This window comes from Aspergillus piperis, assembly GCF_003184755.1.
Source record: "Aspergillus piperis CBS 112811 unplaced genomic scaffold BO85scaffold_3, whole genome shotgun sequence".
In the NCBI taxonomy this organism is placed as follows: domain Eukaryota; kingdom Fungi; phylum Ascomycota; class Eurotiomycetes; order Eurotiales; family Aspergillaceae; genus Aspergillus; species Aspergillus piperis.
Genome location: NW_020291593.1, coordinates 1,730,350 through 1,745,008, shown reverse-complemented (window position 1 = coordinate 1,745,008; position 14,659 = coordinate 1,730,350). Strand labels below are relative to the sequence as shown.

At 50.2% G+C, this 14,659-nt stretch overlaps 3 protein-coding genes across 3 annotated transcripts; 1 reads left to right on the top strand and 2 right to left on the bottom strand.

Moving 5' to 3' along the window:
* Window positions 1-225: 225 nt before the first annotated feature.
* On the top strand, window positions 226-8,163 carry BO85DRAFT_475451 (ketoacyl-synt-domain-containing protein; the record flags this gene model as incomplete). Its single annotated transcript, XM_025662728.1, has 10 exons — window positions 226-846; window positions 923-4,513; window positions 4,586-5,399; window positions 5,448-6,506; window positions 6,582-6,645; window positions 6,796-6,962; window positions 7,027-7,392; window positions 7,448-7,530; window positions 7,589-7,906; window positions 7,964-8,163. 10 exons carry the CDS (start codon window positions 226-228, stop codon window positions 8,060-8,062), a joined length of 7,182 nt encoding a protein of 2,393 aa, XP_025519281.1. The 3' UTR covers window positions 8,063-8,163.
* Window positions 8,164-9,745: 1,582 nt separating this feature from the next.
* Window positions 9,746-10,471, bottom strand: BO85DRAFT_194810 (uncharacterized protein). Its single transcript, XM_025654465.1, has one exon. The coding sequence runs from the start codon at window positions 10,308-10,310 to the stop codon at window positions 9,912-9,914; it is 399 nt and encodes a 132-aa protein (XP_025519280.1). The 5' UTR covers window positions 10,311-10,471; the 3' UTR covers window positions 9,746-9,911.
* On the bottom strand, window positions 10,472-13,042 carry BO85DRAFT_194817 (stress-regulated transcription factor RPN4). Its single transcript, XM_025654466.1, has one exon. The coding sequence runs from the start codon at window positions 12,797-12,799 to the stop codon at window positions 10,634-10,636; it is 2,166 nt and encodes a 721-aa protein (XP_025519279.1). The 5' UTR covers window positions 12,800-13,042; the 3' UTR covers window positions 10,472-10,633.
* Window positions 13,043-14,659: the final 1,617 nt, after the last annotated feature.

Sequence of the window (14,659 nt, the reverse complement as noted above, 5' to 3'; positions counted from 1 at the left end):
CTCTCCTCCGGATTCCTCCAATGTTCCCGGTGCCGGTCGGTCAAATAGCAAGAAGATAATGCACCGGCGGTAGCAACCCCCTTCCTTCGAACCAAAAACCATCCGGGGGGCCCCCGGCTACCAACCATTGCACCCCAGTTAACATGGAATAAGCAAGTGTCTTCATATAGAAACATTCTTGGTGACACGATTTGCAACCATGTCATGAATTACCACCAAGTCACTATGACCGCTGCGACAGACCCGATTCAGGCCTTGGCTGCCTTCTTCAACCCCCAGAGTCGAGCACCAAACCCTGACGATCTCAGCGCCCTATACATATTTCTGAGCCAACACCCCCACGGGAGAATCTTGCTTCATCATGTGTCCTCCCTGACTGACTTGTTACATCTATTCGCTGTCCACCGAGAGGATGTGCGGAATTTGCCCAATGCTGAAAACTACGTACGCCTGCTGGTAGACTGGGCCAACGGCGGCCCCTCTGCCCCGATCTCCGAGGCGCGTACGGGAATAATCGCCCTACCCTTGCTCCTTATTCTTCAGCTGGGGGAGTACTTTCGCTACCTGGACTTCCATGGTATCTCTCACGCCGATTTCATTGCCCAAGTACAGAAAGCAGGAGGTATTCATGGCTGTTGTGGAGGAGAGCCGCCTGCTCTTTCCATAGCTTGCGCGAAGGATGAAGGGCAGATCATGGACAATGCTGCAGTACTCCTGCGAGTTATGATGAGAATGGGAGCGTACATCGAGGCCTTGGATGATTGGACCACGAGCGAATCCAACATCTTGGCCGTTCGCCTCAAGTATGAAGGCCAAGAGGAGGAGTCGACGAAATTGTTTCCGCGTGTAAGCTCCAAAATCCTGCAAAATCAAAACAAAAAGCTCGTTAGCCATCATATACTGACTAATACCATTGGGCCAGACATATGTTTCGGCCATTACAGAGCCACGTTCGCTTAGTTTTGTAGGAAATGCGAAGTCAATAGCGGCCATGTATGAATATTGTCGTGAAAACGGTCTGCCAGCAGATAAGATGGATGTCACTGGAAAGGCTCATAATCCAGAGAATGAGCACGTAGTGCCAGAGTTCATGGACATTATCAACCGAAATCCATCTATGTTCCAGCTGCCCAAGGAAAGTCGGCTACAAGTCACCGTGCGATCGAACATAACCGGTAAGGCATTGACTGATGCCGAAATTATGGAGGATATGATAACCATGATGCTGGCATCCTGCTGCGACTGGCTTGAGTTGGTCACCCAAGTTGCCCTCGATCTCAAAGCCTCAGAACGTCCAGCTCACCGACTGGTCATTTTCGGGCTGAATGACAGTGTGCCCTTGTCGCCGTTCAATAAGCAACGTCTCAAAAGCTTCAAGTTCAAAGCAAACCAGCTGCTTGTCTCTGACCCTCAACCAAATTCCCCGACAACATCCCCCTCCAGTATACCAGAGTTCCCTGACAGTACTATTGCGGTTGTGGGACTTTCGTGTCGGTTCCCGGGTGCAAACAATCTTGAAGAGCTCTGGGACTTGATTGCTGGAGCCCGTGATACTCACCAAGAAGTGCCAGTCGAGAGAATCCACGTCGGCCGGAGTTACAGGACTTTACAGGATGAACATATGGCGAAAAGAAAGTTCTTTGGAAATTTCGTCGATGACATCAAACGTTTTGACAATTCTTTCTTTGGCATAAACGCCAGAGAAGCCGCCAGCCTGGACCCCCAGCAGAAAATGCTTTTGGAACTGTCTTATGAGGCTTTAGAATCGAGTGGGTACTTGACCTCTCATCAGCGGAGCGCGGAAGACTCAGTTGCCTGCTTCATCGGAGGCAGTTTGAACGAATATCTGGAAAATACCGCCTGTCATGCCCCGTCAGCATATACAGCTACGGGTACCATCCGCGCCTTCATGTGTGGCCGACTCAGCTATTACTATGGCTGGTCTGGCCCCGCCGAGGTCCTTGATACTGCATGCTCCTCATCCTTGGTAGCCATTCATCGAGCGTGTCGCGCTATTCAGGCAGGAGAATGTACCATGGCAATAGCCGGTGGAGTAAGCGCACTCACCACGGCAGGCAATTTCTTTGACTTGGGGAAAGCGGGATTCCTTAGTCAAACAGGCCAATGTAAGCCTTTTGATGCCGCAGCCGATGGATACTGTCGTTCTGAGGGCGCCGGTTTAGTCGTTTTGAAGAAGTTGTCTGATGCAGTCAGTGCTGGGGACCACATCTTTGGCGTTATCCCTAGCATTGCTACCAACCAAGGAGGAACTTCGACCACTCTCACGGTACCATCACCAACAGCACTGAAGGCCCTATATAGAAGCCTTTTTGAGAAGTCGGGTCTCAAGCCCTCTCAAGTCTCCTACGTGGAAGCTCATGGAACGGGAACTCAGGCAGGAGATCCCATCGAAATGGAAAGCATTCGGGCAGTACTGGGAGACTCGTCACGAGCAACACCGTTGTCTATCGGCTCTATCAAGGGCAACATTGGGCACTGCGAGCCTGCTGCTGGTGCTGCTGGGCTTCTGAAGGTGTTGGCCATGATGAAATTCGGCGGCATCCCCCCTCAGGCAAATCACAGTCGCCTGAACCCGGCAATTCCAGCACTGGAGCCGGATGGAATGGAGATCGCCCGAAAGCTCCGGGATTGGAATGTTCCTCAACGCGCTGCTCTGGTGAATAGTTACGGTGCTGGAGGATCGAACTGCGCGCTGTTGTGCTGTGAGCCAATACCCCGGGATGACGCATTAAGACGCAGCCATGTACTATCGTCACCAGCAAGGAACCAGAAGATCGCATTCCCGATCATCTTGAGTGCAGCCTCGAGAACAAGCCTCACCGAGCATGCTCGGGACCTGGCGACACATCTGTCAAAACACGCATCCAAGGTGGACGTGGCCGGGGTTGCATTCACGTTGAATGAGCGCAGGAAACGCCACCGTTTCTGCTTCAGTGCTACCGCGACCGATGTGTCTGGATTGGTTCGCACTCTAAACCAAGTCGAAGCGCCAAATTTTGAATACACACGACAGCATAATGCGGTGGTTATGGTCTTGAGCGGGCAATATGATAACAAGGTGGCATTAGATCGAAACTTCTACGAAGCCTACCCCGCCTTCAAGAGCTATATTGACGCCTGTGATGAATCATTAATTCAGCAAGGGTTTCCGAGTATTGCCACAGCAATTTTCCAGAAAACACCCATTGGCAGTGCACTGAGCTTGCAATGCAGTATCTTTGCGGTGCAATACGCTTGCGCTCGTTGCTGGATCGATGGCGGGCTCAAGCCTGATGCCATTATTGGCCACAGTCTTGGCGAGATAGTCGCCCTGGCGGTGTCTGAAGCTCTCTCCCTCCCTGACTGTCTGAAGTTGATTGCATATCGAGCCCGACTCATTGATGCAAAATGGGGAACTGAGCGGGGAGCAATGCTTGTCATACATAGTAGCCCGACTGATGTCCAGAAGCTCATTACTTACCTGTCTGGTCTTGAAAAGACTGCTAGATTAGAGGTCGCTTGCTATAACTCGCCTACTTCGGTAGTTATAGCAGGAGCTTCAGCAACCGTGGACTTGGCTGAGCGTGTTCTATCTACTCACAAAGAATTTTCTGGGGTTAAATACCGACGTCTATCAACAACTCATGCATTTCATTCGCATCTTGTTGAGCCGATCATGCCGGATTTGAATGATCTTTGTCGCAGCATGACGTGGAGCAAACCCAGCATTCGATTGGAGGCCTGTACTCTGGAGGAACAGAAATCGATCCAGGACTGGAATCCTGCCCGACATGCGAGAGATCCAGTGTACTTTGTTAATGCAATACAACGCCTTGAACAGCAGCTCGGACCTTGCAATTGGCTTGAGATTGGCATAAATAGTCCAATCATACCGATGGCCAAGAGAGCTATGCGAGATGCCAATGTACACAAATTCCATCCAGTCAGTATCCGGCCAGGTGAAGGGCCGGAGACCGGCATTGCCACACTTGTTTCTGACCTATGGCATTCAGGGCTTTCTGTGTCCCATTGGCCCTTTATCCGAGATTTTCCTGCGGGACTCAAAGAAACATGGTTGCCTCCTTATCATTTCGAGAGGAACCAGTACTGGACTGAGAATATCGACCGAGCTATGGAATTGCACGAAAAGCTCTTGGCAGCTTCGGCTGTCTTAGACTCCGTAGCTCCTGTGGCTGCACCTCCCATGAGACTAATCACTCGAAAAGAAGCAGGCCCCTGTGACTCCCACAGTGTGAACTTTCATATCAATACGACATGTGAAAGATTTCAGGAGGTGGTCAAGGGACATGCTTTCTTAAAGCAACCACTTTGTCCGGCACCCTTGTACTTAGAGGGTGTTACCAATGCCATTCAGCTTCTACTCGGGGATGTGACTACGCAGCACCTAACGTTCGATGATTTGCAGTTCCAGGTGCCTCTCGGGTTAGACCAATCGCGTGAAGTAGAGCTGCAGCTCCAGGAACTTGCTTCCAAGCAATCCTGGAAGTTCACTGTATGTTCCACTATTCCAGAGTCTAGACAACCCTTGGTTCATTGTGTGGGCGTGGCTGCCGTATCGTCACAGGCCAACTTGACTACATATGGGCGACTCGTGGATGGCGCGTTCACTCGACTCCAAGACTGCCAGACAGCTGAGCGGTTCATGGCGAAGAGAGCGTATGGATTGTTTTCTAAAGTGATGCACTACGCTCCCTTCCTCCAAGGTATCCAGTCTGTGGTAGTGGATGGAGACGAAGCGGTAGCCACCGTCAAACTTCCTGAAGGCCAGCCCGGCCGGATAGAGAGCCCTACTTGGACGCGATGTGATGCGGTGCTCCTTGATTCCCTCATTTCGGTGACAGGGTTGCTGTTAAATAGTAGCGAAACCGCTGCTGATGACCAAGTCCTGATCGCGGTGGGTATTGAACGTGTGATTCTGACAACTGTCTGTCTAGCAAACTTCGAGGGGGAGTGGTTCGTCTACACTAATATCATGCCGGCTGGTAACAATCAGTTCATTGGGGATGTCTTCGTACGCTCCCCCGAAAGACAGATGGTAGCGATGATGTCAGGAGTTCGATTTAATCAGCTGGACAAGGTGAAGTTGGGCAAATTCCTTGGAGCAGCTAATAACGCCGGCGTTTCTCGGCCACAGCAGCCAGCATCGCGCCCTGATCGCTTGCCGGCTCAAAAAGTCCCTGATGCTGCTGCCATGTCTACCGGTGAAATGCCAATCATTAGTGACACGGAATCGAGTCCTATGACGGCTACAACAGCCGTGACAACTCCGCCAGGAGTCAAGTACAGGAACCCCGAAATTGTGATTAAGGAGCTCATCTCGAATTATACTGGTTTGGACCCGGACGACATCACTGCGGATGCTGTTCTCATAGACCTTGGTATCGATTCTCTATCATTGATGGAGTTTTAGGATGAGTTCAACGCAGCATTTGACTCGAGCATCAGTACCGTAGGCCTGGGGCAAACGTCTGTGGAGAACCTTACTGAAATGGTGAGGCAAAAGTCTCCTGGGGACTCTCGAGACACAAATGGTAGTGATGAAGTTATACATCACAATGAGCCGGTATCGCCTATTGATTCTGGTATTCCACCAGCTCTCTTACAAACCAAGCTCAACGGGGTGGTTGAACATGAAGGTGACAAGACCGCGACCACATCGGACCCAGTACAAGCGCTGCTTGAAGTCGACAGCCGATTTCAAGATGCGGCACATAGGAATGGGTATGTCGCCTACGAAACGAATGTTTTACCTTTGCAAAATCTTTTGGTGCAGGCCTATATACTGGAAGCCTTCGAGGCTTTGGGGGTTCCTGTCCTGTCTTTGCCCTCAGGAACGGTTATTGCCCCGATCAAGCATATACCTAGGCACAGCAAACTCGTTGCTCGACTTTGGGAGATTCTTCAGACCCATGGGGTCGTTTTCATACAGGCGAGCATAATCGTTCGAGGTCGTGAAACCCCAAAATTTGGTTCTGCTGCAGAGGTTTATGAGAACTTAGTCTCCAGCTTTCCAGCCTATTTGCCGGAAGCAAAGTTGATGAAACTGACCGGAGAAAACCTGGCACCAGTTCTCAAGGGTGAACAAGATCCTCAATCACTGATGTTTGGAAGTTCAGCCTCATCCAAAATTATGGAAGACTATTATTCCAACTCACCAATGGTATCCACATCTACAGATCAGCTCGTGACTCTAGTCATGACTTTGCTTCACGGACATGATGTACATCGTAAGAGCGATAAGCGGGTCCCTCGCATTCTGGAAGTTGGTGCAGGCACCGGGGGCACAACTCTGCGACTGGCGCAGGCTATCGAGGCGGCAAGCATCCCGTGCCAATACACCTTTACCGATGTATCTGCACCGCTTGTTTCCAAAGCGAAAGATAAATTCGTTGATTTCTCCTGGATCGACTACGACACAATTGATCTAGAAGAGGAGACGAGAGCTGAACACCGCAGCCGCTACGACATAGTCATCGGAACGAACTGTGTGCACGCAACCTCCAGCAGGGTTGGAACTTGTCGTAGGATAAGGGACTGCCTGACTGATGACGGGGTTGTAGTTTTGTTAGAAGGAACTCAACCGCTGGCCTGGTTTGACATGACTTTTGGCTTGCTTGATGAATGGTGGGTGGCCGAAAATGGGACCGAGTATCCTCTTCAGCCAGCGTCCAAGTGAATGGAGGTGCTTCAAGAAGCTGGGTTTGCTCGCACGAGCTTCACTCGAGGAGTGGGGAGCGAGGCATCTCTGCAGCAGTTACTTGTTGGAACCAAGAGCGCGAGGACAGAATCATTGAGTCCGGGTCCACTTCCAGAGTGCCATGCTCCATCGGACAGCGGGTTTTATCGACTTGAAACGATGGTGTATAAGGAAGTGAGTGGTGTGGAGATTGAGGCGGATATTTATGTCCCCCGCGTGAGCCAATCCTCTCCTCTCGCCATCGGTATAGCCTCATCCTAGCTCCTTCTTACCATACACTCGCGACTAACAAGTATTCTCACGTCTAGCTCTAATGATTCACGGCGGAGGCTTCATGATGCTGTCTCGGAAAGACATCCGTCCCGCACAAACGAAATACCTCGTCTCCGCAGGGTTTCTGCCCGTCAGTATCGACTACCGACTCTGCCCTGAAGTAAACCTCATTGACGGGCCGATGGCCGATGTCAGGGACGCCTACTACTGGGCGCGAACGCAGCTTCCCTCCATAATGCGTCAGCATGGGATTACGGTGGATGGCTCCCGAGTCGCCGCGGTAGGATGGTCTACCGGTGGCCATCTGGCTATGTCGCTAGGATGGACGACTCGAGATCCAGACATGCCAGCACCAGCGGCTATTCTTAGTTTCTATGCGCCTGTTGGCTTTCAGTCAAATGGTTAGTTCTTCCTTTTTGCCTACCATTGCCTATCGGAACTTATATGGATACGCAGAACTTGACTCGCATGCCAGAAAATCAGCCCCGCAGCCGCTGCAAGACCGAGAGTCGATCCTGCAGAAGTTGGGAAAAACTCCGGTATGCCTTTTCTGCCCTTCCGGAAGACATGAAGCCACCTTACTAACAGCCGAATCAGATAACCAACTATCGAATTGCAAACCATTCGGAGGGCAATGGGTTCTTCGGCCTTCAACCCGGCGACCCCAGGTCTGATCTTGTGCTCTCAGTATCGAAGAATGGCACTGCCCTCCCATTGTTACTCAACGCCCAGACCGGCAGCGCTGATTACCTTGCGATGCCGTCCGCTTCCCGCCTTGCAGCGATCAGCCCACTGGCACAAGTCCGGGAGGGCAACTACCGGGCACCGACGTTTGTCATCCACAGCCGACAGGATCAGGTCGTTCCGTTTGATTCGGCAGAGCGATTTATCGCTGAATTGAAGGCGCAGGGAGTAGTAGGTGATCTGCTTGGACTAGAGTCGGTGTCTCATTTGCATGACTTGTATACGCAGCCGGGGACGCGGGAGTGGGAAGAACAGGTTGCCCCTGGGTATCGGTTCTTGCAAGACGCCATAATGGGTCTTTCCAAAGAGCACAGGCAGGAGCAGTAGCCAAGCCATCAAGGATAGTAGTAGTCACAATGCTCAGGCAACTACAAGTCGCGATAGAGCCCTATTCGCCAGCACAATCAAGAATGCAACGAAGTAAGCAGAGTTGAAAAGGACAGCATAACTAAGACATGGTTGTATGAGACTTTTTTGAGATACTACCCGAAGATAGGTGATAGAACCCTGTAGTAGTACCGATGGCAGCGGCAGCGGGAGCTCGTGGCTGAGGAGGAGATTATAGTTCTTAGGGTAACTACATCTTCAGTTTGTGTTGTGCCAATAAATGCCTTGTAGCTGGAACGTACAGCAAAGTTTCATGATTAGATTAAGTTTATGCCAACATTACAAGACCATTCTTCTAAATCAAACATTGACTTGATTACCTTCAGAAAAACAACCAACATAAACACTAAAACATCCAGATCGTGTATAACGAAAACAATATTGTGTAGTGTAACTCAGATACAAGTGTACGACGAATGTATGTAGATCGATCCCTAACCCACCCACACAATTTCTCCACCAACCTGATACAAACCCTTTTTCTTTAATTGGAGTGGATAGCCGAACCGATAAAACAGACCAAATTGCGTACCCAAGGGACCTTCCTTCAAAAGTGGACTTGAAAGTGGACTAAATGATTTACTACTGTGGATCCCCCTCCCCAACCCACCTCATGAAAAAGAGGGGTTAACTAACTATGTGGGGAATGATTTACATACTTCACTCGGAAATACTAGATAGGTGAGTCAGTGGGGATTACTTTATAGGGTAACTAGCTCAGTCATATATACATACGCATGACTCTATCATTAGATTAATTACTCTTTAGTTACTCTTAGAAATAATGAATTAAAAGTACGTACGATAGTCTAATATTATTAATTCAGGTTAGTTATCTTTACATAGAATTAATTAACTACCGATGAATGAATTACTAATCATTCCCACCCTCAACTCCCACTGACTGACTGACTAACCCATTATCAATAACTGATTAACAAGACACCAATTCTCCTATGACTCAAAAAGTACATACCTTGCACCGCCACAAACCACATTTTCGGAGAATAAATCATGAATCATCCCATAAAGCAAGGAAAGAACAAAAAAGAAAAAAGGAATTGGGAAAGAAATCAGAAACATGCATGCATGCATGCATGCTTGGTTTTTGTACGTACGTACGTTATGAAAAATGATGTATGGTGATGCCATGCATAGCTTCCCGTAGTTCTACCGGAACAGGGGTGCATATGTATGATGTCATACCTATTGGCCCTTTTTCCATTTCATTTCATTTCCCATTCATGCATTCATTCATTCTTTCCGAAACCACCATGGCTGTCAGCAAGCACCATGGGTCTTTGATAAAAGTACCTTAACAATGTGCATTGGGCGGTATGTGTTATGCATAATGAGTATTTTTATTATTAGTGGTATTGGTATTGGTATTATTATGAGATTGGAACTATTGTATGTTTGGGCTTCCAAAACGTCTTCGTTGTGGTACTTTTTAGGAAAGTAGTTGGGTACCTGCCGATGACACCGTGCAGTGTGCAGCGAATGTTCATAGCTTCTTCCGCTAGAAAGCTCTCAAACTCACTATTGAGAGCTTTCAGGCTGACAGGTCCCAATAGCCCCTTTTTTTTCTGAAACAATATTCTCTACTAGTAGACGGAAATAAAGGAAAAGTAATCATAATGTAGGTGGTATATATGTCTTTCACGATATATGTATACAATTCATACTGTACATGGTTTTTTCATCACAATCTGCGCGCCAAACCCACCACCATGCCGACCCAATGCAAACGAAAAATAGTTGCAGCAATAAATATCTCATCACGTAACAATCATACAGGGGACAATATAGTACAAAGCGTAAAACCCCAGAAATTCGTAACAAGCTGGCTGGAAAGAAAGCAGACACGCGGGACCTTTGCATATACACACGCGCAAAAAAGGAATTCTTTTTTTGATGCAAACACCATTTCCGAAAACCACCGTGACCCAATAATGAGAAAGGATTTCGCAGCAACACCGTTCACATCACAGATGATGAATAAATGACAAAAGAAATCTAAGACCCATGGCATGTAATGCAAAACAAAGAAAAGCATCGCAAAAGAAAGAAGCCCAAAGAAGCAAAAAAAGGCCTGCTCGTTCGCTGAAAAAGAGATCGATACGTCATCGGCCCGCTGATTGGTCCATCGGCGGGCCGCCCGTCCCAAAGGGTGCATCCATGACGTCATGGCTGCTGCATTGGGTGCACGTACTCAAGCTCCACAATTGCCCGATAAAGCAGGTGCGACCGTCGATCCGGGCCCGTTAGCGAGTCCTTGCCTGATGGGGACTAGCCCATGACGTCGGAGGCTTTTGGGATCCGTCATGGTGAGGGAAACCCGGTGGATCTCATGCTGTCACCGCCGGGGCTGCTGAATGGCACTCACCATCCCCATCCTCCACACACCCCTTGTCGGTCCACTCGATTGGAATTGTGAGAGGAGAGGAGGGGGGAAAGGAGAAGAAAAGAAGGGGGGGGGGGGCTGGAAACTGGGGCTGATCCACCCAAGCTTCACTCCCGCCCTCTGCGCCGTTGCTTTCCGGGCCAGTCAACCTCTGGATGCACCACGCGCATGTGCCGGGTGAGCGCATCATTGCGCGAGAAGGTCTTCTCCTCCGTGCACAGATGACACCGCACCTTTTGCTTGCGAGCATTATGGATGGTGTCCTCGTGCCGTGTAAGATCGTAAGGCCGGGAGAACACAGAGTTGCACGGCTTGCCCGTAGACGGATTGATGCGCTCACACTTGTGTGGTCCGGCCTGCGAATTGCGGGCCGACGTATCGCGAGTAACCAGGTGACCACCAGGGGTGGTCTGACGGTGCGCCTCGCGCTTGTGCTTCTGCAGCTTGGCCGGGGTCTCAAAGCGTAGTGTGCAGCCGTGGTATGTGCAGGTGTAGGTGCCTCCATCGGCCGAAGTGTTCTCCGGTCGACTGATCTCTTCCTTGACCGGTGGTTCCTGCATTGGCATCTTCTGCGATGCCTGTGGGGAGGTCATCTCAGTCGAAGGCAGCACATCACTACCAGTAGAGTCGAACCGAGGGAGAGACGCGGGGAATTCGGGAGTCTGATGCAGCAGATTGTTGTTCTGTTGCTGTGCCTGACGGTGGTTCTGCTGTTGGCCGAAGGCGAACTGCTGAGTGGCACCCTGCGTAGCGTATTGACTGGGGAATGACTCCATCGATGTAAAGTTCTGAGTCGGCTGGAATGAGCCGGAACTCTCGCGGCGTAGTCCGAGTGCATCGCCCAGATTGAAGTCGGGCTGTGACGAAGGGGGGAAGAGAGGCAAGCCAGTGTCGTCACCCTCATTGAAGTCCAGCAGTGCATCTTTGGGGGACATCGTCTTGGGCTCTCCTCCCTGGGCCGCCTGGCCCATGTTCACCCCATTCTGGGATGTAGGGGCGCTGGTGGCCATCTGAGGTTGTTGCAAAGCCGCATGGTTGTACTCAGCAGCCAGAGGAGAGTTCTGGCGGAAGGGAGAGCGATCGCGCGGCATGTTCACCATGGGAGACTGGGACCGTGCGGTCAAGTGGCCCTGGTTGGCAGCCTGAAGGCGATCGGCGATCACATTCCGGAACGATGGTGCCAGGAGATTCTGCTGGTTTGTCGCGGGCTTAGCCATCTGTGGAGTAGACATCATGGCGGGGTTGTAAAGCTCGTCCTGGTAAATGTCGGAAATCGTGCGGTTGAGCTTGGGAATGCCAATGGTCATGTTGTTGTTCGCGTTGTGGTTGTTGTAGTCTGAAAGCGCATCGAGGCGTAAGTAATCATCCATCCACTTGTCTACGTCGGGAAACCGGTTCTCACCATTTACAATCGCCTTCGATGCGTCATCGAGGTCTTCGAAGCCCGTATGAGGAGTCACTGGCGAGTTGTGACTCACGCTCGATACAGAAGGCGCTAGAGAGTAGTCGCTGGTCTGATGCTGGTGACGAGACTGCTTCTGCTGTTGCTGTTGCTGTTGTTGCTGCTCCAAAATCGCCCGTCTCATGGCAAGATCGGCGTCGGTCTGGCTACCATCTTGGAAGGACTGCACGGGTGTCTGCACAGGGGTAGGCAGAGGCTTGGCCGCACCGTTTGTCCTTGAGTAAGAACTGCCAGCGGGTGCAGAGCGGCTCGAGGATGGACTAGCAGAGGCTTTCAGTAGATTGTTCTGGAGGCGAGCTGGGCCCAGCAGCTGCAAGTTGCCTTCCCAACCGTGGTTGTTTGCGACAGACTGTTGTGCCAACATCGGGTTGCCGTTGAAGTAGTAAGGTTGAGTATATTGGGGAAGGTAGGCTTGTGAGGGTGGTGATGCTGAGTGATGGATGTTGATGGAAGGGTTGTAGGAGGAGGAGGGTGTCATCGAAGGAGCCTCGAAAGAATTGCCGTCGAAGACGGCAGAGGAGTAATCCGCGGCAACCGCTGTTGTCGCAGGATAGTGGGAGATGGTGGAGGCGGGTGAGGAAGTAGGAGAGGAAGGAGCGGAAGACGGCGGAGAGACGAACTGCAAATCCGGTTGGTACTGGAAAGGAGTCTGCAATCGAGGTTGTTGTTGGCCGAGAAAGTGGAGAGCGGCTTCTTGAGAGTAGTCGAGAATCTGGTCGTCTTGTATGCAAACGGGATCTTGGTAGTTGAGATAGGGGATGGAAGTTGGTTCAGTGATCAAACCCTTACGTGCAGCAGGGTGCATGAACATAATGTGCTTGTTCGCGATTGGACGTCAAAGGGAGAATGACGCCGACGGGGTGGTGGGCAGGTATAGACACGGAATTTGCCACCGGGTGTCGACTGAAGGTTATAATATAGTAGGTGTTGGCTACCAGCGGCCCCCACTAAACTCTTTCAAGGGGCCAAGCGTATGAGTGCGAAGTGTTGCCAACCGGAGAAATGAGTCAACGAGAACAGCGAAACGGAGTGATCCGGAGATTCAAGTAGACAGGCAATGCGTGTCGAAGAGTCTGGAAACGTCGAGTAGTGGAAGGTCCAATCAGGAAGGCGGGAGGTCAATAGTGAAGGCTTTGTCGGTGTAAAACCCTTGGTAAAGACAAAAACTAGAGTTCAAGAAAGGCCTGGTTAGACTCAATCTGATCCAAATGATGCAAAGACCAGGTAAGAAGAAAGAGAAAAGGACAAGAAGGTAGACAACGTAAGGATGGGGGGTGGTGGGGGGCAAGATTGGTACGAGCCAACTTACTGTAGATCGGAGGACCACGGGTATTGGGGGAGGAACACCAGGTGTAGTAGAAGGGGGGAAGGTTGAATTGGTAATGGGGAAGACCGGTCGGGGTGGAGAGGCAGACCAGGGTATTTAATAAGATGAACAAGTCTGATGTAAAAGAGTCATCAATTGGGATGATTTAAAATTGAGAGATAATGATGGGAGGGGAAAGGGAGAGCATAGCTGAAGCGGAGGGGGAGAGGATGGCTCTTTTATTATGGGGATGACGTTGCTGCCGCATACTCTCAGTTCAGTCAGTAAGTAACTAGACTAGAAACACCACTAACGGACAAGCCCGACGATCGCTTTCCTCTGTGACTCGAATTTTTTTTTATTTTTCGCCCGATCGGGTTAAGCGTACTCTGGCTGGTTGGTAGTAACTTATTCATACCTATCCCTCATACTTTACTCCGTCATACCCGTACGTACGGCCGAACACGTAAAACTTACCTGCCTTACCACCAGGCAGAGACCCACTTTGACTTGCACTTTTTCGATCTGCATCTCCGGGGAGCTGGTTATCCAATGCGGTCCCACCCCCGAAAGCCCCCAAGCCACAATCCCAGTCTCCCAAGTGGGTATTTTTCTTTTTTCCATTGGTTTTGGTCTTTTTGCTTTTTCCCTCCCCTCCTTCCCTTCAGCATGCCTGCACTGTCTGGTAAACTTAGTAAACTTCTGCATCCGCTAAACCCTCAGCTGTTTCGTCCGATAAGTCCAGATAGATGATTAACCCGAAATATCTCGGATTCTACGGGAGATGGAAATTTCTGGCAGTTTCTTGAATGGAGTAAATTATCTATTGGTCATAACATATCTAATCAATTCAGGGTAAAGAAGGAAATGCACCAGGTGAGTACTGTAGGACTGGTAGGGATGGATTCTTCAGCTACAGTTAGTTCGATGTAAATTAATCTATCTGATAAATCCCTACCAGTCTACACAGGGCTACAAGTCCGATATAGTCGGGTAAACTAGTAATCCGTTAGTCGCACCAAAACACCAGAATCGGACTCCACACCGTGTGTCAAGAAGCATCGTTTGTTTTGTAACTTTTTTAGTTTTTCCACCTCTGGAACCGAGGCAGCCAATGGGACACGGCTCAGCCACAATGCCGTTGCTTAAGTAAAACATGGCATCTGAGAAGCAATGCAGAACCAGATACCGATCTCGTGTTTGTCTTGCGATCGGACCACCAAGAGTGAAAACCCTTACAGATGACATGTACGACCGACGAAAAGGAGTGGGAAGGAGTCGGTGCGCGGCAAAGCAAGAAAAGCCGAAGATCCTTTCTTCAGCATTGCCTGCCCTGGCTGGATGATGCATCAGGGTCTGCTCCGT

Coding starts and splice junctions, on each gene's coding strand:
- BO85DRAFT_194817 (XM_025654466.1), bottom strand. CDS start 12,799: ATGTTCATGCACCCTGCTGCACGTAAGGGTTTGATCACTGAACCAACT.
- BO85DRAFT_194810 (XM_025654465.1), bottom strand. CDS start 10,310: ATGACGTCATGGATGCACCCTTTGGGACGGGCGGCCCGCCGATGGACC.